This window comes from Xyrauchen texanus, chromosome 33, assembly GCF_025860055.1.
Source record: "Xyrauchen texanus isolate HMW12.3.18 chromosome 33, RBS_HiC_50CHRs, whole genome shotgun sequence".
NCBI lineage: Eukaryota > Metazoa > Chordata > Actinopteri > Cypriniformes > Catostomidae > Xyrauchen > Xyrauchen texanus.
Window position 1 is genome coordinate 21,692,873 of NC_068308.1, and position 26,245 is coordinate 21,719,117.

Genomic DNA, 26,245 nt, shown 5'->3' on the forward strand with positions numbered 1-26,245 from the left:
CATGCATGCCATTTTGTGCAGTACACAGTAAATACCTTAGTGCCACAGCAAGCACCATGCTTCCATTCCCAGCATTTGTTCGGTATTAAGCTCCTTGAGGAAAGACAAGATCACACAGACCTTGATTCCAGCTTTGTTTGTGCTGTGTCTTTGTGTTTACTGGGCTGAAACCAGCGTGAAGGCAAACAAGGCTGCTGGCAAAGTTAACAAGACCCCTTTCTGTCTTTAAAAGAGGCAGAGGCTAAAAAAGGAGAAACATGTCAACTGCAGCCTGAAGTCTGAACTCAGGTCAAACCACAAAGATGAATTAGTGAAATTTAATTTAAGTCTGCCTGAATGCTGTGTAAATTATCCATTCTCAGTTGGTCTAAATAATTTCTCCAAGGAATCTGGTCATTTTAAACTCAAAAATTGTGTTTATTCATAAATAGGATAGCAAAAATGTAATAAAAAAAATTCAAATGGATACACCATGTTTAAATGTTAGCAATTATATCTCTGATCATGTTTCTGCAAAGAAATATTTCAGAGAATTTGTGCAGAACTGCAAACCTTATTGATACACCAAGCAAAATCATATCGTCAAATATTTTTTATTTAATGTTCTGTGGAAGTAAACAAGATTCCTGGCGAAAAACCGAACATTAAAATAAAATTTTAGAGAATAAATGAGATATTATGCATTCCTTCATTGGATAAACATCCAGTCTCTAAAAATAAAATAAAAAATGAATATAACTTAACAATAAAAAACACTATTATTACAAGTTTCTGTTTTTAACAGTCCTTAATCATTTTAAGATGTTCTAAAGTGTGCACAAAATAGCATTTTTTGTCTGTCAGCATCCTTTTGAGAAGATTGTGGAAGGGAATAAAAGAAATAGTGAAGAAAAAACAGAGCATTAGATAAACTCTCTTCACTGCGAAGGCCAAATGAGATACGGAATCTCATATGATTTAAGGATCAGAGGAAAAATGGAAAGAAAATGAGATTTCAATGGCAGATCAGATGTGAACATACATTCTTCCCAGTTTTGTCAGTAAATAGACTACAAATATACTACACTGCTCTCCAGACCAGGAAGACAGGAACATGTACAGTATAAATTTGTCTCAATGGCTTTTACTTTATTTTTTTATTTCAGGCATTCAATGAAGAACGGGGTGCTTTTTTTTAAGAAGTCTCTTTGGCCTTTCACCACAAGCAGGTGAAGACTAAAAAAACAAAAACCAAGACCAAATGGCACAAATAAAGTGTTCATTCTGGCATACAAGTAGTACATTTTAAGATAAACAACATAGGCAACAGTTACTAAACACTGCGCTCACTTCAAACATTGCTTTTTATTTCTCTAAATCTTTTACTTGACATCCATAATTCTGATGTAATTAACATTTGCATTGAATGTAGTTTATTTAGTGTATTTGAGAAGATTCTTTCCATTCAGTCAATACAAGACTGAGTAACACATCTTGGCTAAACCAAAAACTCTTAAACGGAAAACAGATAAAACCACAGGTCAAACAAATAAGAGATTGCAAAAAAAAGTTTGAACCTGCACTGAATCAGAGATGCTGTAATACTGCTAAGGTTGTTTTTTAACATGGAAGTATCTCTCGTACTTCTTGTAAACAGCAATTTGAGAGTAATTCTTACCAGCTGAGAGAGACAATGTGGCTAAAACAAGGCTGGCCAAGTTATTTACGTTTTCCACTGAAGTACCTTGTTCTGAGCAGAAACGTGAGAAGGTACCACGTTTTATTTAGCACTGATAATGATTCATAAATATCCCTTTTGGGTCACAGTCTTCTTTGTCTCAAACAAAAACTTTGTTGCATATTCTCTCACTTTATGATTGCTTGCCATCTTATTGTCTGCCTGAAAAATGTGCATAGCTATGAGTGTGTATGAGAGATGTGTGAGAGAAAATAGATTTAGACTGTAATGAAGGGGTCAGTAAACTTATCTCTACGCTCATGGCTATTGTTGGCATGCGACAGCTGAAGTTTTCAATTTTAGAGACAAAACAATGTCGTAGTCACAGCCACATGGGATATTAAGACAAAACATGCAGAATTGGCCTTACATTTGTGTGCGTGTCTTTGTGACTTAGAACCGCTGATTTCTTGTTAAGGTCATCAACTCCTGTAAGCTCTGAGAATGTGATCGTACACATCGAGGACACAAAAGCAGAGACAAGGGTGAGAGCCTTGCGATATACACTACTAACCTTTCCCTATCATTAAAACTGTTTTATTTAATACAGAGAGGAGCTTAACAGTACATTCTCACCAAACTCTCTTTTGAGATTACATGAAGGCACTTTGGTGCGATACAATACAAATTTCGGATTAATATCAAAATAAATTAACATTGCAAAAGTGTCTCGTTCAGATATACTGTCATTACCGACAATTCATCAACACTTATCAAAATTGTTTGTGCGACCCAAAATAAATGCACAAACCTATGAACAAAACAAGTGCTACACTTCAGGGCACTTTATCGTACTCATAATAACAATAAAAACAAAGGAAAACATAAACAACAATGAAAAACCATTCTTTATCAGTACCACAAAGTAATTTCATCCCAAATGTAGAAGAGAGCAATCTTCTGTTGATGTGTGTTGGGAAAGGGAGGAAGAGGTGTGTGCATTAGTATTTGTGCAGGATAGGCACTTTAACAGTTTTGATTTCAGCTATATGTGAAGACTTCTGAATGATGCAGCTGGTGGTGGCCGCAATGGCCGTGTCCTTGGGCTTCGCCAGGTTTGTGAGGGCCATGGCTGCATTGATCTCCCTCCAGTATGTCTCATCTTTCCCCTGTCCCTTCTCCTTCCGCGTACTGCTGCTAACATATGGGCACATGCAAAAAAAGAAGGCCTGTTTTAGACAGCTGATTACTTGGTGTACAATGAATAAATTTCAACATACTGTACACTGCCTGGCTAAAAAAAGTTGCATACTTTAATATTTTGTTGGACCGCCTATAGATTACAGCATGCATTCGTCTTGGCATTGTTTCAACAACCTTATGCAATGTCACAACATTTATTTCCATCCAGAGTTGCATTAATTTTTGGCCGAGATCTTGTATTGATGCCGGCAGAGTCAATCCACTCCGTAAAGTCTTCTCCAGCACATCCCAGAGACTTTAAATGGGATTAAGGTCAGGACTTTGTGGTGGCTAGTGTGAAAATTATTCCTCATGCTCCCTGAACCACTCTTTCACAATTTGAGCTCGATTTATCTTGGCATTGTCGTCCAGGAATATGCCCGTATCATCAGGGGAAAAATTCATTGATGGGATAATCTGGTCATTCAGTACATTCAGGTAATCATCTGACTTTATTTTATTTCTGCATAATGTTGCTGAGCCTAGACCTGACCGATTGAAGCAACCTCAGATCATAACACTGCCTCCAGAAGCTTGTACAGTGGGCACTATGCATGACAGGTGCATCTCTTCATGCGCTTCCCTTCTTACCCTGATGCACCCATCGCTTTGGGTAACAGGGTAAACCTGGATTCATCAGACCACATGACCTTTTTCCATTGCTCCACAGTCGAATCTTTATGCTCCCTTGAAAATTGTAGTTATTTTTTCCAATTAGCCTCACTAACAAGTGGTTTCTTCTGGCCACACAGCTGTTTAGTAACAATCCTGTAAGTTCTCGTCGCATTGTGCGTGTGGAAATGCGCTTACGTTCACTATTAAACATAGCTGTGAATTTTATGATTTGATCATGGTTATTCAAGATTTCTTTAACCACATTTCTTCCGATAGGTGACAGTTCACCACAATCCTTCCAGGTGTGGACAGTTCTTAACCCAATTCCAGTGATTTCATCAATCTCCTTAGTTGTTTCTTTGCTTGATGCAGGCCAATAATTTGCCCCTTCTAAAACACAGTAACATATTTTCCACGACCACCGGATACGTCGTCCGACATGGTTGTTTAAGAAATTAGAAGCTACATACTGCATCAGTTAGGGTTAGAATTATTGTTGCCAGCTGAAACATATCAATCACTGCAATAATTATCCAATCATAGGTTCTTAAGTATCTGCTTATTTAAATACAAATGACAAAATTTTGTTTGTTAAATTTATATTTGTTAAATTATAATTATGTCACAAAATTATACTGGCTATTCAGTTGATTGTGCAGTACCACTTGAGCACATGGCAGATATGTAGTTTGGTCTGCTCTTTTGATGCTTTATGCTGTCTGAATAATACTGTACTTTGGGTCTGTTCCTCAGAAGGTAGCACTTTAAGGCATCATAGGCTTAATTATGCTGCCTCCAAAGATATCTTGATTAAATTTGGTCAAATTGTAAGGTATCATCCTATGTGTCCTTCTCCAGGTAAGGTATCCTAGAATGCCCTGGGATGAGCTCAGTGGGAAAAAAATCCAAGATAGCAGACGAAGCGAGATACATTTTTATTATAAATATACTTATATTCAAAACTGAAAAGTATCACTAAAAACCTTTATTAAAATGATAGTAAACTGACTATTTTACCTGAAATGTGTGTGTACTAGGCTTAATTATGCTCATTAGAATATCACGTCGTTCCTCTCACCTGTATTGAAATCAATTGCGAGTCGATTCTCCCATGTGCCATGCATGAGGAGCGCTATTTTAATAAAACAGGGAGTTGCCGCCTTTGTATAGCATTCTAAATCGCTTTCTTATGAGACTCCACCTTAGTTAGGCTGCTGCCTATGTAGGCAGGATACAGTCAGCCAGCTCAGTAAGTTTTGGAACAGACTATTTCTATAAATAAGACGTTAATGTGAGCAATGTTTCAATCTCTGCAGAATTAAAGAATGATCTTGCGACATGCATATATATATATATAAGTAAGAAAGTGACACTGCATGTTGGAACAACATGAGGGTGAGAAAAGGATCACAACGTTTTCATTTTTTGGTGAACTATCCCTTTAACATTCTACACTCAAAACCACATCATTAAAGGAAGGATATTCACACTAAATTATCACAGCTCAAACTCAAACTGAACAAACAAACAGACAAATAAACTAACGCAGTAGCACCAGTGCAAATAAAGCGGTAAACAACAAGGCAGTTATTTGCAATTCAGAAAGGCTGCTGATCCCTGTGTTAATGTAAGCAAATTTAGGAGGTGTTTTGGAAAATTATTTGTGTGGTAAAACAAACATGTCATTAGCACCCTGCTTGTGCTTGCCAGCTCTAATCATACGCACCTGTCACATTTATTTGATCCATGCTCCACAGTCTCTGTAAATACAAGCACAAAACAAAGCCAGTGTCAATAACAATAACTACATTGGGATGCTGACAGTTGTGACAAGCAGGAAGAGAGAAAGAGAGTGAGAGAAAGACAGTAAGTAAACATTACAAAGAATTGTTTATGTGTAGATTTGTGCTACCTAGAGCTTTGTGCAAATGGAGAGAAATGGTCCACTAACAGAGAGGAAAAGAGAGACGCTAAAGTCTCGGTCTCTTTCCATTTACTCTGTGAATGGTGGAATCTTCCATACCCAGATGCTTGGCACAATGATAATATGTTAATTGTTGAAATCCACACACTTGCACATCTACTTGTCCAACAACATGTAAAAAACCTAGACACAGAGCATGAATGGAACAGAATGCAGGGGTCTCTTAAAAGTTTTATTTTATCTTGACACAGCTTCTTAAAAGTGTGATGCTCATGGACGAAACACTGAAAAAACATTGGGATGCAGAACAACAGTTAAAATCATCTGACAAGTATTGTTAGACCGGACAGGACAGCAATCTATCAAATTTTTTATCTGGGATGACTTCTACAGATGCCGTATCATTCTCTAAATCTAGATCCAGCGTGTCATTTGTCCACTAAGTTAAAACCTATTTCTTTAGTCCGGATGTCTCGGATCTCCCCCCTGAGGCAGAAACTTCTCCTGCTTTCATCTCATCCCATCCCAACCGCTGCTGCTCACATACACCCCTTGGATCCGGAACGGACATTGGAGCACTGCACGGACACCTGCAGGGCCAAACAGCACCTAATCATCCTCAACGCCTCGTCTGAGCCAGTGTTAATCTTGTCTTTCTTAAAAAACGTTCACATGTGCGGTGAATAGCAACTGGGTGTTTAGAATGGGGCTAGCAGTGGGCCAGTGCTGCCCGAGGCTGGCATGAGGCTGATTGGGAAATATCCTGTTGTGCTCAATGTATTCGGTAACAGTTTTAAACTGCTGAGAATGAGCAATCTAGCCAGAATAACAGTCTCCCCAATCCCTTTCCAATACTCACAAATGTGTTTGGCGTTCAACTAAAGAGAGAACTAAAGTGTGTGATTGGGGCGACCCAAAGATCATGTGAAGACGGAATGATTAAAGGAGATTAGAAAACACTATGGTGCATTCCTCTGTCCTCTTTTGGGATATCTCTTTTGTCTAGTCAGAGTTTTTGATTTCTATCTTTCTATGAATATCTCTGTCTTTTAAAATGATCTTATAGTGCAGTGGTTCTCAAATTGTGGGTCGTGAGCAAAATAATAGGTTGCAGGATTGCTTCAACTAGGTCGCAGACAGGAGGAAAGAAAACAATGCTAAATGCAAATAATAAAAAGGATTTTCAACTTTATAAAAGTCAGACAAAACACTTCTTGGATCTTTAGTTGTGGATGTAAAACGCTGACCACAATTTGGTCTGTACGGCAAATTATTTGCTGAAGAGAGTATGAAACCATTGAAATTCAAAAGTCATTTAGAAACCAAAATTGTCATTTTAACAATTTTGCATAATGTTTGGCAAAAGCAATTCATGGTAATATGAATATTTTTCGATGCTTGATTTGAACCCTAAAGGCGACAAGAAGTGCCACGTCGTGTTGCGGGTAGGACACAGCACAGGTATCAAACACAGAGCACATCGATTTGATTCAGGTGGCAGAGAGTACACACAAAAATGAGCTTCATTCAAGCTGTCAAACCACAAAATACATACTTGTAACTGAAAATACATTTTGTAGGCTCTATGAAATATACAAGAGTAAATAATCTTTTGTAATTGTAGCTGCGAGCTTCTGACAGATGCTGAGTTGCGGCGGCGATGTGTGTACATTCATAGAAAACAACCATTTTGAATCGTAGAAATTGCCATGTCGTCCACCAGATGCATCCTGTGTGCGACCCCTTTAAGAAGGTTTTTGTATCCGGGAGGGGGTCTCTGCAAATACTGAGGCAATGTGGCTTTGTAGATTGACCACTAGGCAACGGTTCCTATCTTATGTTATTTTCATTGTTACTACAAGCTGTAAAATTTAAATAAAAGCAGTATTCTGCAGAAAAACATGGAAATGTACAGTATTTGGGCCCAAATGTTTTTGGATTTTTAGGGTTAAGGACATTTTTGTTTACTTTTGTACTATGAACAATTTTTGTACTGTGTTGGGTCGAATGTAATCTTGGCCCTGAAGCAAAACCAGTTGAGTACCACTGCCATAGTGCTCCTGCCACAATATTTAATTTCTCTTTGTCTCTCTCTATCATCACATTCACACTCCAATGATATTTGCGAGGTCCATGTGGCACACACTGTCCCCGTATCACTCTCGGTTTTCTCTATCTGTATCTCACTATATTACCAGGGTATGGTTTTTGTGGTTATCTGTTCCCTGTGCTAGATAAGCTCTCAGAGGTGTTTGTGATAAGCTGTTCTTTGTACACTAGATACAAACTATAAATTGAGTTCTGTTTTTTGTCAGAAGCAGGAGATATTTAATCTTTAGCTTCAGATGCCATTAAACCTTACATTTATTAGTTTCTCCAATATTCAGTTCTTCCAATTTTGCTCTTTCCTCAGCCTCGTAACTGTCTGTCTTGTACATGTTCATTTATCAACTGTATAAAAATAAATACAAACAATAGAGTCTGCTACTGTGAAAATTCAGGGAAAGAGTCCAAAAAATACCAGCCCCAGGGCCGAATATGACTTTGATTTGGACACCATTCAGACTGTGTGATTGAGCTACTGTAATAAATGCTTTTGTCTGACATTATTACTGTAGTGATAGTAGCCCACTGTTTACTTTCTTGGCAGTTGTAGGACTGGTTTCTAATGACAACCACAAACCTAACAAACAAAGACAGCAAAGATTTATATCCCACACTGGGGAATTCTGCCTGCTCCTCATTCCTAAATCAAGGGCTGTAATGGTATCTAATTTTCTAAATAACATATGAATCTCCTGATGGGTAATAGAAGAAATGAAGGAAAGGAAGGAAAAGAGGTGAGCGAACCAGCAGAATAGAAGAGACACAGATGGAACCATTTGAACAAGGAAATAAGAGAATGATGAAGAGAAATAGAAAGAATACACACTGCTTTCTGATGTCTGGCAGAATGTCACCAAAGGTCTTTAAGACAAGTCAGGTCACTCAGCGACCATATTTGTAACGCCTCTGGCCAACTATTCTCAGCATGAATGTACAGCTCCTATTTACTTCAACAGAGAAATGCTATCATATAGTTTGCTTCTCACTCGGGCACAAATTCTGAAAAAATAAATAAATAAATCAGGCTGGTCCAGTTAATGTGCACAGAAACCATTTGTAAAATTTGGATAACCATGTGGGTTCACAAATGGTTATTCGGTTATTTGTTGGGACTCTGGTATTAAGAACATTTGTTGCAATGGATATGTGTTAAAAACGACTAAAGCGAATAAAGTGCACATTGAGCTATTAGCCTAAATAGCACAATACATAGATCTTCAAATGATACAATCACTCACATAAAAGTACAAAAATGTATAATATAAAAAATATTTTTTTTAACAAACTGCCACTGCCTGCAACAAAATATTTTTAACCAATGGAAAATACGTAATTTAAGTGCTAAACCTGACATGTGCTCTGTCTGGGAATGGTCACATTTCTGTGAGTAGCGAATGCTAATATTGTTATGTGCGTGGACTTACACTTTATTAACCTCTTCGGGATGGTTTGATTTTTAAATAGTTTAGAATTTACCTTGTGGAATTATTGTTTGCACACCAGAGCAAAAAGGAAAAAAACTTTGGCTTGCCATTTATCAAGTGCTGAAACTTTGCCAGGGGAAAAACAATCTGGAATCATGTGTTAACAGTATAAAAGACACATGACGTCCTCTTTGCAACCTGAATTTCTTCAGAACGTTGAATCTTTGTGACACCTGCACTAAAGGCTAGATGTCGTGCAATGGATGAAACAGAACGGCGTTGTCTTGAGGTATGTTTATAAAAATGTATGTTCTTTTTAACTTGACACGGAGTCAGAATAATGTAGCAGTCCTACGCGAGATGCAGAAAAACAAAAACAGCGAGATGCAGCGCAACGGTCAAGTCTAGCACGTATTTACATAGAAAAACTATTGAGAAACAGCATAGACGCACACAGAAACATGCATGAACAGCCATTAACTCACCCTATACTACAAAAACGTACCCAAACCCAGTCCAAAACATGTCGCTTTGTTGGATCCCTCTGGCCTCGTGTCAGGTTGAAGACCTCTATTGCACATGTGGAGTAACTGAATAGTGATTTTGGTATTTGAATACATGCACGTCAAACGGTTAACTGAAAAAATTATATCCCTGCACATCCCTAATGTGCATGCACAGTCTCTATGAAAACTGACAGATGGTGTCTCTATCAAAAAGGTTATTGGCTCTTTGAACTGTAAGGCAGGACAACCATTCAATATTTAATTGTAAGGTGGGACAACAGCCGCCATCTTTAGCGATATGATTTTTCCCATTCATAAGAATACGAATGAGGTATCTCATCCTTTATTTTGTCTCTGCTGTCACTCACAAAGCTCATGCTAGTGTGCTGTCTCTCTCCCGCAGCTCTAAGGGGGCGTGTCTGCATGCATCGTTAAGCAACTCTCCCCTGAGAACAGACTGCAACTCAGCTCTTCCCCCCAGAAGAAATATTGGCTAAAAATTGGATACAGACCGACTGTAATTTCCAAATGCTGCTGCCTAAAACATTTTAAACTCAGATTTTTAAAAACAATGCCTGTGCCAAAGAAATTATAAATCCTTAATAAATCATCATGTGCTGGTTGTTACTATTTTTCTGTAGGTTTTCCTTTTTTTGAGTGTTCTTTGCTACTGAACTGGTCTGTTTCAACACCATGGCTCTGTTAGTTGTGAGCTGAGGGACCTGTATGATGAAAATACCCCACTTACCATCACCACAGGAAATGGGGAGAGAATGAAGAGGGCTGAAGAAAGAAGTAATAAAAAAAGAAGGCAATGCTGGTATGTTGCCGCCAGGTATTGAGAGATGCCAGACCAACAAGCACCTGCCATGTTCACAAGCAGCAGCTGCAAGGTTTTTACCAGCACACTGTGTCTACTCACTTCTACACAACAACAACAAAACCTGCTTTCAATTAACCAGACAAATAAACACACACTCAATGCAACAAAAAGACATCAGTGCAGCAACCAACAATGCACAAGGATCAAAATCATTAAATTAGTGTGCACATCGACACAAACACATTTGCTAGTCAATACATATTTTACAAATACAGTATCAGCAAACAACAAACAACAATTTAAACAAATTTACAGTTTAAGTAAAACACAAGCTTTAACAGAAAAACGTATGTTTTTTAAAAATGATAAGCTTCATATTTCTGCCTTTAAATACTCAACAAATTGGCCCCATTCCCTTCCATTGTAAGTGCCTCACTGTAACCTCATTTTTTTTTTTTTTTATTAAAGAAAGGTCTAAATAATGTTTTATGGAATCAGCATTATGCCACAAATACAGTACATGTGCAAATTAACTTGTATTGTACCCAGAATATTCCTTTAATGACATCATGACAAATTTGTGCAAACCCTAATGATCCATTTCCAGCAAGATTTTAAAAAGTTTGTCCAGGGAAATCTGATCTTTCATACAAAGGAGTTAGCATGGTTAATGTCATGAATTTGCTTATTTGATTTGTGACCAAGAAATAGAGCAGGATCTGAAATATTTCTTATTCATGTTATGCCATTTTCCATTTATTTCCAAAATCCTAAGACTTTATTTTTCAAACTTAAATCAGCTTTTGAATACCAGATTTTAAATGTGGACTCAAGACATTTGAAGCCCACTGTATAAATGCTGTATAAGCAAGATCCACCGAGACACAAAAGTCCAATGATCTCAGCATCTGCCCCTCCTTTAAGCAGAAATCATACTAGACCTCGCAGCTACCCCTATTAGAGTGCTCTCACCCTGAACTGGGGTCAGTAAAGTATTTAAATGTATCTGGTGCAGAGATTACCTGAAGAGAGAAAATGTCCTTCTCATTGTCTAAAAACAGAGTACACAAAGATCTTTCTGTCCCTGGATTGCAAAAGATTGCCAGATGAACAAAACAGGAATTTTGCACAAAAATACTTGAGTGCAAGGCTAGCTATTGACTGATAAAACATAGGCCAAATCCACATTAAATCTCTATTTTCAGAGACTACTTCGCCATTGTAGTATGTTTGAGAGCCGAAAAGCAGTGAAAACAATGCATTGTAAAAATAAAACATATTAGTGTGGATGTGACCATGTACAGCAGCTAGTTCCGTTCCTCTAATCTGATTGGACATGCAACATTCCAAGAGTTTTGTGATCACCTTCAGTTCTATACAGCTGATTTACAACTGTGCTGATATTCAGTACAAAAACCCTCTTGCTTGTGTTATATTGCTTAATTGTCAAATATTTACACTGAATTGTGCTTGTAAAATATAGAATAAAACTATACAGGCAGGAGAGAATGGGCATGGGCTGTGTGAATGAGCGAGTAACATACAGAAGACAGGTCTGTTTCCATGCAAACTCTCAATGAGCAATCACAACTGAGACAGAATGGCATCATGGTTGGCATCCACTACAGTTGCATGTTAGACCAGACTGGGGCTGGAAATATACCTCCATCCATCCATTCATTCGTTCTGTCATCTGAGCATCCATCTATCAGCTGCGTGAGCAAAAGTGACATGTGGAATCTGGGCAAGATGTCACAGCTTTCTGGCTATGGAGCTGCCATACAGATGAGAATGGAAAAGATGTCAACCTTCATCTGTGGAAGTGCATTTGTAACTGAATGTGACATGCTGCTTCCAAGCAATCAGGAAACATCCAGCCATGTAGAACAAAGAGAAGTGGTCATGTTCGGATTCAGAAGCATAGACCACATTACTGCAACAAGCAAACAATGGTAGACATTAAATGTTACATTTATAAAACAAAAAGGTCCATCAAATAGAGACAGCAAACATTATCTCTACTACCATGTCTGTTCTCTGCCTTAACCCTGCTGAAAAGACCAATATCGACCAGGAATTTCCATGCTGGTCAGGGCTGGTTTGGTACTGTTCTAGCTGGTGTAGCAAAGTCCTGCAGTTCACTAGCAAAATGTAGTTGGTAAAGCCGGTCATCCGGCATGATCTTTCTGGAGAACCTGGGTGACCAATTCAATCTATGGCTATATTCTCTGCCGGTTTTTACTGGTTTATTACAAAGCACAGTTACATCTTGCAAATCTTTTAAAAATAAAAGGGAAGAAAATGGGTTCTGCCCAGGCAGACAGACATCATCAGTTATTGGTCTCTCATTTTTACTCATTGCGTCCAATGTGCACTTTAGAAAATGGACGTTGTTCTTTAATAATGTCACTGTAGGTCTGTGAATGATGTTAAGATGAACTTGGCATGTCTGCGGCCTCATTGCTGCCAACTCTACCCTCACTTGCTGTCCAGAATGGCAGCCTGCCCCGCTCCAGTTCAACATCCTCTCTCTTGCTCTTTGTCTCTCTCACATTTCAAAGTGGTCACTCTCTAGATAAATGCATCTCAAACTGTTTGAGTTTCTCTTCTGGATCCATTTTTTTCCCCGACTGTTTCCTGTGATCATAATTTCTGTTCTGTTTCTCTCTTCAACTCGCTTCTCTGACGTTCACAGTTTTTTTAAACATAATGTCTTGGTTCTTGTTTTCCCATTGCCTTCACAGATCATAATTTTGGTTGAGGTTTAATTCACTGTAATGTCTTAAAGAGCAGACCTTCAGCCCCATTACTGACTCCATTCTTCCATTCTCTCCATTCCATTTAAGTTTATCAGCAATCGCTGCACTATAAATATCCACGATATCCTCTGTGGTTGGAAGAGGCATGAGCCCCAACAAAAGAGTGAAGAAAGAACAAATCTGTTCACATAACATTTTCTAGTGTTTTTTAAAAACACCACAAACTATCCCTTGTGCAAAGCACAACACAGTCTGGACAGTGTTGGATTGGCCCTCCTAAGAGCCTTTGAATCTCAACACATTAATCTGTGATGGATCAAACTGTGTTGAGGGTGATGACATGTTCTGGGCTGTGGATTTGACTAGCGAACAGAGAGAGCAAGCAAACAGTGGCAATATTGTATGGGGGTAGATGGATAGAGAGAGAAAGACATACAGAGGACCTCAGTAACACTTAATAAAGACAGTAAAGCTAACCTTAAGGCAGGTTTCATCTAATATATTTTAGGGATTTCTGTAGGTCTGCAGAGCAAGAGAACAGCCAAGATAAAGCAACTGCCACTAATGGCTCCACATTCAGTGAGATCACAGAATAGTAAGTCTGGAGTTGTCATATCCTCACCTCATCTTGAGTTTATCAGTCAGAGTAAACACACAAACCACCACAGCACACGCTCTGCCTTCCAAATAACAGAACTAGACAGCCTTCACCAGGGTCAGAAATTGAGCATACTGTCCATAGAAAGTGGCAAAAATGTCCAAGATATTAAAATTTTGGACAAAAAAAAAAATGCAACCTTTTATCTATCAATTAATATATTTAATAACGATGGGTGTAACGGATCTCGGTCAAACAAACAAACAGTATGGTTTGCCACCGACGGTTCAGGAAGCATTGACACCGCGTTCGGTTCACAACAAGTTAAATGACGCATCTGGAGAACAAGTTTTGGTCAAGAAAACAAAGCATCAAACAGGTACAATTACAACCTCCACTAATGCACCTGTATGGCATTGTAGATGGACGCCCCTTGTTGGTTTTACATGGATCAATTTGATTACATCACAGTTCTGAAAGCGTTGTGTGTAGTTGAAAATGGCAGGTGGAGAAAACGAGCCACTGATAGAGAAGCCCTCTGCATTTCCCCTTCTGGGAACATTTTCTTTTTGCAGTCAATTAAAACAGTGATGGTCAAAAGACGTTTACAAAAGAGACACTGTTTGCAGACATTGCTCGACACTTGCGCTGAATACTGGTAATATATGTAAATAATGCGCTTGAGAGTTTATTTAAAACACACACACAAGTTCTTCCCGTTTCCTCGAATGGCTGTAATCTATCGCAAGCATTAATGGCATTAAGATGCCGTTATAGTAATACATGATTAATCATATATGCTGACATCACCCAGGGAAAGAGCCGCAGGTGAGCCGAAACGGCACAAACTCCTTTCCATTTTTAAGCAGGCACTCAGTGCTAATCCGGACAGACATGAAACATTTTACATTTATGCATTTGGCAGATGCTTTTATCCAAAGCGATAAAAGTGCACTTATTTCAGGGACAATCCCCCCGGAGCAACCTGGAGTTAAGTGCCTTGCTCAAGGGCCCAACAGTGGCATCTTGGTGGTGCTGGGGCTTGAACCCCCGACCTTCTGGTCAGTAACCCTGAGCCTCAACCACTGAGCCACCACTAACCATGTTTATATTTTGATTTACTACAACATATTTAACTCTACAGGTTCAACAGGTTAAACTATGGTTACTGATGTAAAACAATGATTGTTATTTAAGGGAAAACCTGTTGAAGTGTTTACCAAATCAATTACTTTTTGGATTTGGCAGTAATATTTTTTTCTGAACAAAGCAAATACTGAACCGTACCAAAACCTTGACCCTTAAACCACGAAACAAACCGAACTGTGAGAAATTTGAACCATGACATTAATAATTATTCATAACATTCTAGGCCTGTCTTGAGATGGGTTTCAGTATGGGCTCTTTCTTCTCTTTCTCTACGACTGCTTTGAGACACCGCACTTTCTCTTCAGGCGTTTAGACCCATAAAGATGTCTTTACATTCCTTCAGACTCGAGTTATACAAATGCAAGTATCTCCAGACCTCCTCACACATGCCCTCTTGACTTGCACTTCCACTGTTGTTGTTTTTACCTTCACCTCCTAATGTTTAGCAGCGATTACATCTTCTTCTAGTGCATCTTTGTGACAGCAACGGCTCAAAATGTAAGTGTTGCCACCTTGTGGACCCACTAATTAGTACAAATAACTTCAGGCGCATACGCATTCTGCGTCTGACCTAAGTATACTTTGGGCTTAAGTTTGGACACTGGTCTGTACAGGATCAGTGATGCACTCTAGGAAAGACTCTGTAGGAGATTGTGAATATTTTCTTTCTTGTAATGCCAGGGCATTCTTGTTGACCATATTAACAAGACGAAGAGGTAATCCATTGGCTTCCTGTTCTGGGCATGGAAGTGGTTATCAGGAGAGTGGATCTGCCATTTGCTAATGACTGGACAAATGATTTATATCGCTTACCATATCAGGACCTATAGTCCCACAAACAGACTTCAAACACGAGACCATAGCTCGCCACTGAGGTATTACAGACCAGTATCTACACCCTGACGTATATTAGGACGAAAGGCAGAGGGAGAAAGGGGAGAGACAGACTCATGTTGAAAACATTTACCTAAAGTGTTATCAGACTTAAAAGATAAGGCTTCATCTAGAACATATCGCAAGCCTTTTTCAGCTCCAATAAAATTCAGCTTTGGCTCAGCTTTAGTGTCATTCCAAAATGGAAAATTTGATTAAAAGCAAACAACTTTGTAATCATTGCAAATGATTTTGCTGTCTTTCAAAAAGCAGAACGGAAAATCTTGTTTTAATCTTGAATTGAGAGTGAGTGTGTGCGCGTTTGAATGTTTCTGAGTTAATTCTACCCAGAGATAAATACAGAATTGCTTTCCACAGCAACCTTAGAAAAAGAACAGTGAGTGGAGTGTAAACACTGTTTGTTAGTTTTTTTTCTGGAGTAAATAATGATTCTGGACTTTGATCGAAAATGCCAAACTTAAATGAATTGCAATGATGTTCCTTCAGTCTTTGCTTTCACACAAATATTCTCTCTCTCTCTCTCTCTCTCTCTCTCTCTCTCTCTCTCTCTCTCTCTCTCTTCTCTATCTCTCATAAGCTCTTTGATTTTCTCATTTTTATTTTCATCTGTTAATCTTAGTGAAACTTCCTCTTTTGCTTTTCCCCAGCCAGACACAACCTCTATTACCAAGATAGACAAAAACACACACAAGCAAGAACCCTGCTCTACTTTCTGATGATCTGATTATAGGAGTCTCTCAGTTGACCATTTATAAGCCATTAGGTTCTCCAGATTCATCTCCCTGATTCATTTACTTTTTCTTTCCTCCAGTCTGCTATCCATTCTCACTTACAGTACAAGCTGCCAGCATGTGTCTGTTTAGACCTCTCCCCCTCACAGTCACCACTTACATCAATGTGAATCCAAACACATTTTTTGAGTGTGGCATGGACTATTAGCAATTCATGAAGATATATTTGCTTTTGAGCTAAAGTGAAGTTTATACACAGAACTATGCTGAGTCATAATTAAAATTTTTGAATAATTTGTCAACTTAAAAATAGTTTAAGTTACAAGTGACACAGAAAAAAAACCTGGCCAGATTCACTCAGCACACCCTGGATTCGAACTCACGAACTCTACTTCAGCGACTTTGTGACGTCACACGGGGGCTCAATAATGAATGATCGTCTCCACAGCAAGATGCATTAATGCCTACTTTTACATCAGTACAACCTTGACCCACCCACTGGTGCTCATTTGGAAAGGTGAAGAGGAAAGAGCAGGACAGATTAGGCCTACTACTCCTGCACAGCAAAGAGGACAATCACAAGACACATTATTTTGCCCATCTGGACTATGGCTCCAGGGGTGGTAGTCAGCGTCGATATTTGCTGAGCACCCAGGCCCCGAATAATACTTGTTATTAGATATTCTTAATTAGGGCTGCAACTAACGATTATTTTGATAATCGACTATTCTAATGATTATTAGAACAATTATTAAACTATTTTGGGTGATTATTGCAACGATTAATCATTAGCTCTTAAGCAACTATTCAGCTTGTACCTTGACTTAAAAGGTTGTATTAAACGTGACAAAATCATCTTTTAATGACATTCACTGAATTAAAGGAAACAAACAATTTTTATTAAGTTTAACCCTCTGGGGTCTGACGGTGTTTTGGGCCCTGGAGAAGTTGACAGGCCTTGACATTTGTGCTTTTTTCAGTTGCTTAAAAACATATTAATGGCTAAAGTCTGATTACACTGTGTTCAGCATAAACTGGGCTACAATAATATGTGAGCAACATGTATGTACAGGTTTGTATTTTTGAGAAAATAACGTTTATGCGTGGCTTTGAAAAAACTTTAAGTCACTGAAATAAGGTCATATAACAGATACTAAACATTTGTCCACAAGACTTTTGAGAACTGGATCTTGTAGCCTTGAGTTTTTGCTACAAAATAATGTGAAAATCATCCTGATCACTCATTCATACAAAACAATATAGTAATTCAATATAAGTAAGACAATTTAATGTTGAAAGGTAATATGCAAGGAGGCGTGAACCATCACAAGTATTAAAAAAGGATAAAAAATACCACTCCTCTGGGAATGTGACAAAGAGAATGAATGTGAAACAATTCACTGCAAAAAATCTTTTAATCAGTGTTTTTATACAATATTTAGACTTGCTTTCAGAGAATGTACCTTGAATATAAGTGCAGTTTTTATTTAAGTGTATTTTATCTCTTTATTCACCTGCCAGTGCAGTAAAGTCCAAATATACTTATATTCAAGATCTTTTCTCTGAAAGCAAGTTTTAGATATTTTTAAATATTGTATATTGTAAATATACTTATTTATACTCCTATACTAGGATTTTTAGATATTACAACAACAAATCAAAAAAGCATTTTGTTGCAGTGTTTAATCGGTGAACACCCTCTCACCTTTTTGTTCACATCGATCCATATTTAATTCTCAAAAAACAAACTTTCTCTAATGAATAGAGCTGCATATCGCTGATTTTCTTCCTGATAAGATACACAACGCAACACATATTTATTGTGATTCACTTCGTGGAGAGACATCACGTTATAATCTAGTATAATATTTACTTATTAATAGTTCTTATTAAATAGTTAAGAAGCCAAAAGTGATTAAATTAATTCCTTTACCATCTGCTTTAGTGGTTATTGTGAATATGTATCTACTTAAATGTTGCTTAGAAATACCGTATCTTGCTATATCAAAAGTATTTGTATATGGTACAAATTTTTGCCATAGTACTAATCCCCCTATTTCTGCACAATGTCACTTTTTATCACTATATCACTTTGTATGGGGGCATTTTACCCCAAGTGTGGGGTCAAATGATTATCATTAATTTTGCTTCCAGTAAAAAACTTTAAATCAAATTTTCTTTTCCCCTAGTTGTATCCTACTACAAAATTATATTAACTTGCTTTTCAAGATACCACACATAAAGCTATTCATAGATAAGCTTTGTTTTTTTTTTTAGTATCTGTCTTTACAATAGGTCATAACAGAAGTTCTCATCCTAGGTTTCTTCATGTGGCTTTTGCAGAGTATGATTCACCTTTTTCCCCTTTCTTTCACAATACCTCAGCTTTCATCCCTCTCCTTCCAGCTCATCTCCCTCCCCTCTCTTTCTTCCTCTCCCACTCCCTTTCCACCTTTCTCTTCTCTCAACATTCTCTTTTCTCTCGCTCTGGTGATGGATGATGAGACTCCATTTTGATAACTGCAACCCTGAGTCTAGAGCAAATCTTGGACTCAGTCTTCTCTTTCTTTTCGATTGTTCAGTCATCCTTTCTTACTTTATTAAGTATGAAGCACTCTTAATCGCGATTAAGAAAATATTGATCGTTAATACAGCATAACACTGGTGTGAAGGGCTTTGTAACGTGTCCGCACGGAGTCATTACACTGACGCGCACATCACTGTGCCACAGCCCATCTACCTATGGGAGCTTAGCATAAAATAGCATTATGCGGCGGTCCCATAGATATTATATGGCCGGTACTGCTGTAATACCTATGATAGAGACGCATAGGTTTTTATCTCAGTAAATAAAAGAATCTCTAACAGAGCATCCCTGTCAGTGATAAAATGATGGAGAAAGGACCTCTTAAGTATTTTTCAGCCTATGTAAGGTGCATTTTAATTACCACAGAAGCACACCAAATCATCTCCGCTATTTTTCATTATCGGTCTATGTGTATATGAGTCAGACAGATGCTTTTGGAGCATCTCACTAGTATTCAGCATTATAAAGGCTGCATTTTTAGTATGCTGCATCATGATAAAAGTAGTTAAAACTTTTAAAAATCACATATCGAAACCCCTGCATTCTGTTATGCTTTGTCCAGCTGTCCTGTGTGATCTGCTCACATTCTGTAGCTGTGCTGTTTGTGAGGTTTGCTGAGGCACACTGACTGCCCCCTGCTGTCACAGCTCGTAAAACCATCAAGTTACAGTATATGAGCTTCAAACTCACATAGCTATGATGGCTATGATGAATTTAGAGAGCATGATTACGTTTTTTTTTTAATATAATTAAATCACACTTATTGAAGCACTATATTGACAGCCCTACTTTGCACACAAATAATACACAAATAGACAGACAGAGATAGAGAGAAATCTTTCTATAAATGTCTGTTATATGAGATTTTCACAGTAGAGCTGGATAAGTCATTGTCCCACTGTTTTGTGTGGTCAGCGCACAGTCAGCTACGGTAAATCAACCAGTTCAGCATGTACTCTTTAAATGCCATATCCCTGCCAGGCTGTTCCTCTTAATTACACACCCCTCCCCAAGCACTTTAAGTCTCTTTCAAACAGCACTAAAATGACATGTTAGTCAAAGCCTGTAGTGCTTTGAAGGCAAAAAGACACTTTCAAACTTTTAATGGCATCAGACTCTGAATGTTTTTATGTAGTGGTTGGAACTGTGCAAAAACAGCAATAAAGCATACTGTATGTTTCCAGCAGTACACACACATAGCTGTCAATTATCAGATAAACATCATGCCGTGCACATTAATAATACCTGAATTTACATGCTCCCATTTTGGCCTGTTGAACGATGGATTGCATTTTTAGAGTTGCATGAATGGCCAACCAATGTCAGATTGAGGTGAGGGGCCAAAGAAATTATAATTTTCTAGAATGACTTTTAAAGCATTTCATTCAGTGGCTTCAGTCCAATTATTCTGCAGGACTCTTATAAGTGACTGGCACCTATGAGCCCCAGTGGCCTTGTTAAGTCTCTTTGTTTTCATTGAACATATTTCTGCCTCCTGAGTCCGTTTAATGTCCACTGACCTTGTAAAGAACGTCTTATAATGTCATAAAACTCAGGTGACAATCTTGGTTCTGTGAAGAAATATGTACCACAGCGCATAGCTGACACACTGCAACACAGCAAAAAGATTGATTGGAAAAATAGTTTTGCTTTTCAATTTGGCAAAAATGTATAGCCGTTTCTTTCCCTTTAAATCTTCATTACAGATCACAAACATATAAAGTATTTATTCTTTTTTTATATTTCTGGGCAATGGAAGCGACTGCTTAACAATGGAAAACGTTTAAAACTAAAAAAGGAGCAGAGACTGTGAAAAGACAGCTGGAGTTATTTCAACACGATGGCCTGATTATCTAATTTAGAAGAAATCATTGTTCTCATTAAAACATAATAGACAGTATATGGTAACATTCCATTTCCAGACCCTCAGTCATATCTCGTATTGAGATAATGTGGACAAAAAAAAAAAAAGAAAAGAAGAAAAAAGTGCCACATTTTTTATGCCAAATTCAGCTTACAAAAACTAATGCCACTGAAGTTACAATTTAATGGATCCCCACTTACACTCAAATGCATTATCAGGACAAATAGCACATGAATCTAGAGTAAACTGTCCGGCAACCAATTTATGTCCCATGTGATCCACTTTCTATGTGGCTTATTAGATTCCTCCACAAGCAGCCCCTGATGCAGCTTGTGAAAAGGCATCTAAAGCGACAAAGTTCTGAGAAATATTTCCCTGCATGCTCTCACTCTACTGTGAGCTCTCCCCTGCCCTCATCTGCTCTGACAGTGCCGGATGGTGATCTATATAATACAGGACAGCCCTAAACCTGGTACCACGCATGGAGGGAAAACACTAAGCAAGACTCCTGCTATTAAATATATTAAAGTGCAATTTGACATCAAATTCCTGGCATGTGCCTTGGAATTCTTTCTCTTCTTGAAGGCAATGAAACTCCCATCAGGGTTCCCTTTGCATTTTTATTTCTGATTTTTTTCGAACACAATGGCCTCTTTAATTTTCCATCAGATGGTCTGATGCTTAGCTGGCCTGACGGTTCCTTTGCCACGTCTTTGCAAAGTAAGGAGTGATAAAAAGGCAAAAATCCCTTTAGTTTTAATTTGTTCCCTTAGGTTACAATTAATTGCTGCGGCCACTTTGGTTCACAGACATCTGAGCTGAAACATTAACACAGTGCAGAGACAGACAGACAGACAGCTGTTTAAAAAAAAAAAGAAAACAACCATAGGTATACAATTTCAACCTCACGCCATAATAGTTTGAAACTTGAGGTATGTTTGTATGAAAATATTCTGGAATGCAGTAAGAGAGAAAATGGAAGGAAAGAGAATAAGGGAGAAAAAGAGAGAGTGAAATTTTGGAGGAAATGATGCAAACCTCTTGAAGCTAAAGCCGAAGCCAACAACAAGATTAAGGGATGAATTTCAAATCAATTTGATTTAATATTTTTTCTTTTGTTTTGTTCTGATTGTCCCCTTATTCTCTCTAGCGCAAATGGTGCTGTGTATGATCTTGTGAGTATTCAATGTGGAAAACCTTTCGTGTGGAATATACTCGAGTATAAAATGACAAACAGACACTACAACAACCTGACAAGGCCATGAGAATCCTCAGCCAGGAAATAGTACCGTGGAAGCAGAACAAAGACAGTATTTGTATCTGAGCCACATAAAAATTCATTTAGAGTAGCAATAAAAGCGTTTAGGAAGAACTAATTCAAGCAAAAATGTACACAAACTAACAAGCAAACATACAGTTTCTCTTTCATTTACATTGACTCTTTATCTATGCTTGCTTATCTCTTTCAGCAGGTGTCTACACTGGCAGCCTTGCATTTGCGTAATGCTAAAAAGTTAAAAGTTAAAAGGATTGACCAACAGGTTAACAACAGCGTCTGGGTCTGAAGATATTTCCAGCTTTCTTTTCCTCAGCCTCGAGATAATGCAAACCATTTGTCAGTAAGTAGTGGCAGAATGTAAAAAAAAAAAAAAAAGGAAAACAAAGATTGCATGCCAGGATCCCTGAGGCTTAATGGGGACAACAATATGGAAGTGAAGAAGTGAGGGGAAAACATGGTTATCAGTTATGAATTTTGGCAGAACAAAGACCTGAAAAAACCCCACCGTGCTTTCTTTAGGAGAAGAGAGAGCAAACAGATGCACTCTACAGCTCCATTCCCCAGAAAACAAAATCTCATATAAATTCCTGCAAAATATCAATAGGGGCTGATATGTTCCCAGATCATGATGAAGAGGGCTTAAATAATTGCCAAGACTCTCCCGAAACATAGTTTACATCACAAACACCTGGAGGACATGGGAACAAATACAGACGACTGCGAGGACTGTAGACTGCAGAGAAACTGCAGCGATGCTGACCTTAAACAGACAGAGTCAGAAAGTCCTGAATGAAATGAAAATATGCATCTCTTGTTTATAAGTTGTTTTAAGAACATTTAGAAATGTTTGGATGAATTTAAAAGCTGGAACCACAAATCTGGAAGTTTTAACTTCCTTATGTGTCCTATGAGTAGGCCCACATTGAATCTTTTGACTTTTTCGATGGAGGCGCCACCAGGCTGATATTCCTTAGGTTAAAGCTTTACTCACATAAGACACTGCAGAGAGTTATGATCCATATACACACACATACTGTTATACACTGTTATTTAAAGCTGATATACATTTTCACACTTGCAATAACACACAAACAAGCAGTTATTTCTGCCTCGTGAACATTCTTTTGAATAAAGACTGCATGTTTCACAGCAGTTGGTGTTAAGACTTGTACCTCATAATTATGTTGTGTCTAGGTCCATATCTATGTTTTGACAAAAAATGAAAGAAAAAGAAAGAAAATATCTAATAAAATCTAAAGGAAAATAAAGAGATAAAGGAGAAAATGAAAATGGGGAGAGAGAATTAGTCACAATGACAAATAGGATCCATTCAGTCTGATGTTAATGGGTTAAAGAATAAACCATGATGAACTGTACTGTACATTCTATTTCAGTGCAAGACCAAATTTGAACTGGCATTACCTTAAACTTTTAATCAAAAGTACAAACATTTATAGAAAACACACATCCTCTGAACTATTGAACTACAATATTGTTTAACTTACCACTATTTTCATACTATTAAAAACATATTTCAGAATATTTAGAAATGTCAAGTTTAAATTCAATGATTTATAGAACTTGTGTGAGTGTGTGTGTGTGTGTGTGTGTGTGTGTGAGAGAGAGAGAGAGAGAGAGAGAGAGAGAGAGAGAGAGAAAATAGTAAAAAGTAAAAAAATATATTATTTCTGCCAAAACCCCAACATGGACAAACACAGCTGATACTGGGCTCTTGAAACAGCTTCAAGATGCCCTTCGTCCTCCAAAACAATAGAAGAGTTAAAAATAATCAGTGCAGAGAGAAAGAGCAAAGAGAGAGAGAAAGAGGAGAATATAAGGAAAACAATTACTCACCCGTCCTGTAAATAAAGTTGGCTTCTGCCTCTGAAGACGATGGTGAGAGCAAGTCTTCATCATACTCGTTAGAGCTGAAAGAGCCTGAGTGGTTCCTCCTACGTGCGTCCATTACGCCATTGGCCACCATTACGTGACGGAGGGAGTCGTTAAGGTAACGGTGCAGGAGGCTGCTCTTATATTTGGGTGGTGACACATAGTCATCAGACAATGAGGCATCTCTTGCTGCTCGAAGACCCGCCCCCACAGCGCCACCTTCCTTCTTGATGACGCTCTGGTACATCGGCTTGTTGAACTCCCCAACCTGGGCGCGTGCTGCTGGGTCACCATCTGAAAAGCAATTCAGAAAGGATAAATACAAATATGCCAATATACATTTGAGAACATTTTAAAGGGCTAGATCACCCTTTTGTTTTGGTTTGAAAGAGGGTTATAAGGGTTTGGAATGACAGTAAGCAACACAGTTACATTTTCATTTAATCACCACTGGAAACCTTTCTCTTCTGCAAAGACTGCCCGAACAGAGTAAAAACTCTTGATTGGATTACAGTGATTGAAAACACAGGCTTCCCACCTGCTGCAAGTGCGTCAGATAAAAGTTGGTGCTGACGGACTGTTATAGAGGTCGGATCAAATGCTTTGAGCTTTGCCTGGCCTTATTTAAGAAAGGTATCATGTTTGCAGTCACCTCTACAAATGGACCTAAAGTGTTCATAAATCCAAGTACAGAGTTGTTTTTAGTTTTGTCAAGTCAAAAGATACATTGATAGAACTGCAAGAGACAAATCATCTGATTCATGCTGCTGTGTTAATTAGTGATTCATTACAGAACATATTTAAGAGACATGGACATGATTTATAACTGGATTATATTGGAAAAGATTTGAATGCTGACTTGCCTTCCTTTGTCCATTCCAGAGAAACACTTAGGAACATTTTGTTCCATTTTCTTTGTGCCGTTTGTAATACAACATTAGTTGGCCAGGATATGACATGTAAAGATCCAAAGTATTTTTTATCCTGTCGACAGTCAATCATGTCACAAGAAAGTTAATATATTTGTTTGTCTTGTCACGAAAAGACAGTATGAAGTTGCAAATAGCAGGTTCCTCAAGCAAGCCAATCATCCAGTTTATCACCTTTCTTTTTGTAGCATCAACAGAGTAACAATTTCCCATATTTACTCCAATATAAAACAAAAGATTAGAAAGGTTAATTCTAACCAGTTGGACTTTATTTTGATCTGGTGTTTTTACTCATTGCTTTTAATTAGTTCTAACTTGTATAAATGTATAAATACTTGGCCTTGATTATATTTATTTGAAGCACATGAGAATGAGGAACATTTAGTTTTCCTTTTTATTTGTCCACTTTCAAGTTTCTGTGCACTATGTACACCTTTTTGTTTATCAAAGGCATATTTTATATAATTCTTCTGAAAGGCTCTATCTTGGCTCAAAGATTTGAAGAGTGTATCTGAAGCTCAGATCTTCTGTGTACACATAATTACGGAGCACAAACACAGGAACGGCAGGCCTGATGAAATGTCTGTGCAATAAAATTTCTCTCTAGACAGTTATGAAAAGATACTTGACATGGTTCTTTTTTCATGTGATCAAAACAGGGGTTCACATTTGATATCCAGTGTAAGAAATGACGTTGAATGAGAGGCTACTTGTATGATCCCAGCTGCATACTTGGGTGAATCTCATGAAAGCATTATAAAATTATATTTGCTAGAAGTAAATAAGCCTATTTTGGGATCAATAGGATTTTTTGGCATTATGACATTATTTTCAAGATAATTAAAGTTTTAAAATGTTTCCTAATTCCCAGTGGTGATTCTTATTAGAATCTTAGTCAAAATATTGCAGTCAATTTGTTTATATTCTGCATAAATTAAAGGCAGAACAACAAATACTCCCATGTATAAATACTTCACAATTTAAATAATATATAATTATGTTTTTAATGTTACAGTAATGAGAATGAGATTTTAAGCATTACAGTAAAGATTTTTACTATATACTGCACAATGAACAATAATCTCTATGCACTTCATTACAAAGATGTGGTAGAACTAATATGTAGAGTAAGACATGTTTCTATGGCAAGTTTAGGTTTATCTAGGAGATAAGGGAATTAGATATCAAAGGTTAAGCAAGGGCATGGACACAGATGTCATTCTACTGTGTTACAGAAGGAAGAAGTTATTTGTAGGATGAGACCCATG

At 37.8% G+C, this 26,245-nt stretch overlaps 1 protein-coding gene across 2 annotated transcripts in view; it reads right to left on the reverse strand.

Moving 5' to 3' along the window:
- Nucleotides 1–563: 563 nt before the first annotated feature.
- mkxa (mohawk homeobox a) overlaps nucleotides 564–26,245 on the reverse strand; it is a 32,559-nt gene continuing 6,877 nt past the window's right edge. The window contains exons 5-7 of one of the 2 annotated variants that reach the window (XM_052103122.1): nucleotides 24,013–24,342; nucleotides 5,241–5,274; nucleotides 564–2,851 (exon numbers count right to left, since the gene is read on the reverse strand). In XM_052103122.1, the coding sequence (XP_051959082.1) occupies nucleotides 2,659–2,851; nucleotides 5,241–5,274; nucleotides 24,013–24,342 (557 nt within the window). In that variant the 3' untranslated portion in view covers nucleotides 564–2,658. Of the gene's footprint in view, nucleotides 2,855–5,240; nucleotides 5,275–24,012; nucleotides 24,343–26,245 lie in introns of both variants that reach the window. The other variant, XM_052103121.1, reaches the window with a different exon arrangement.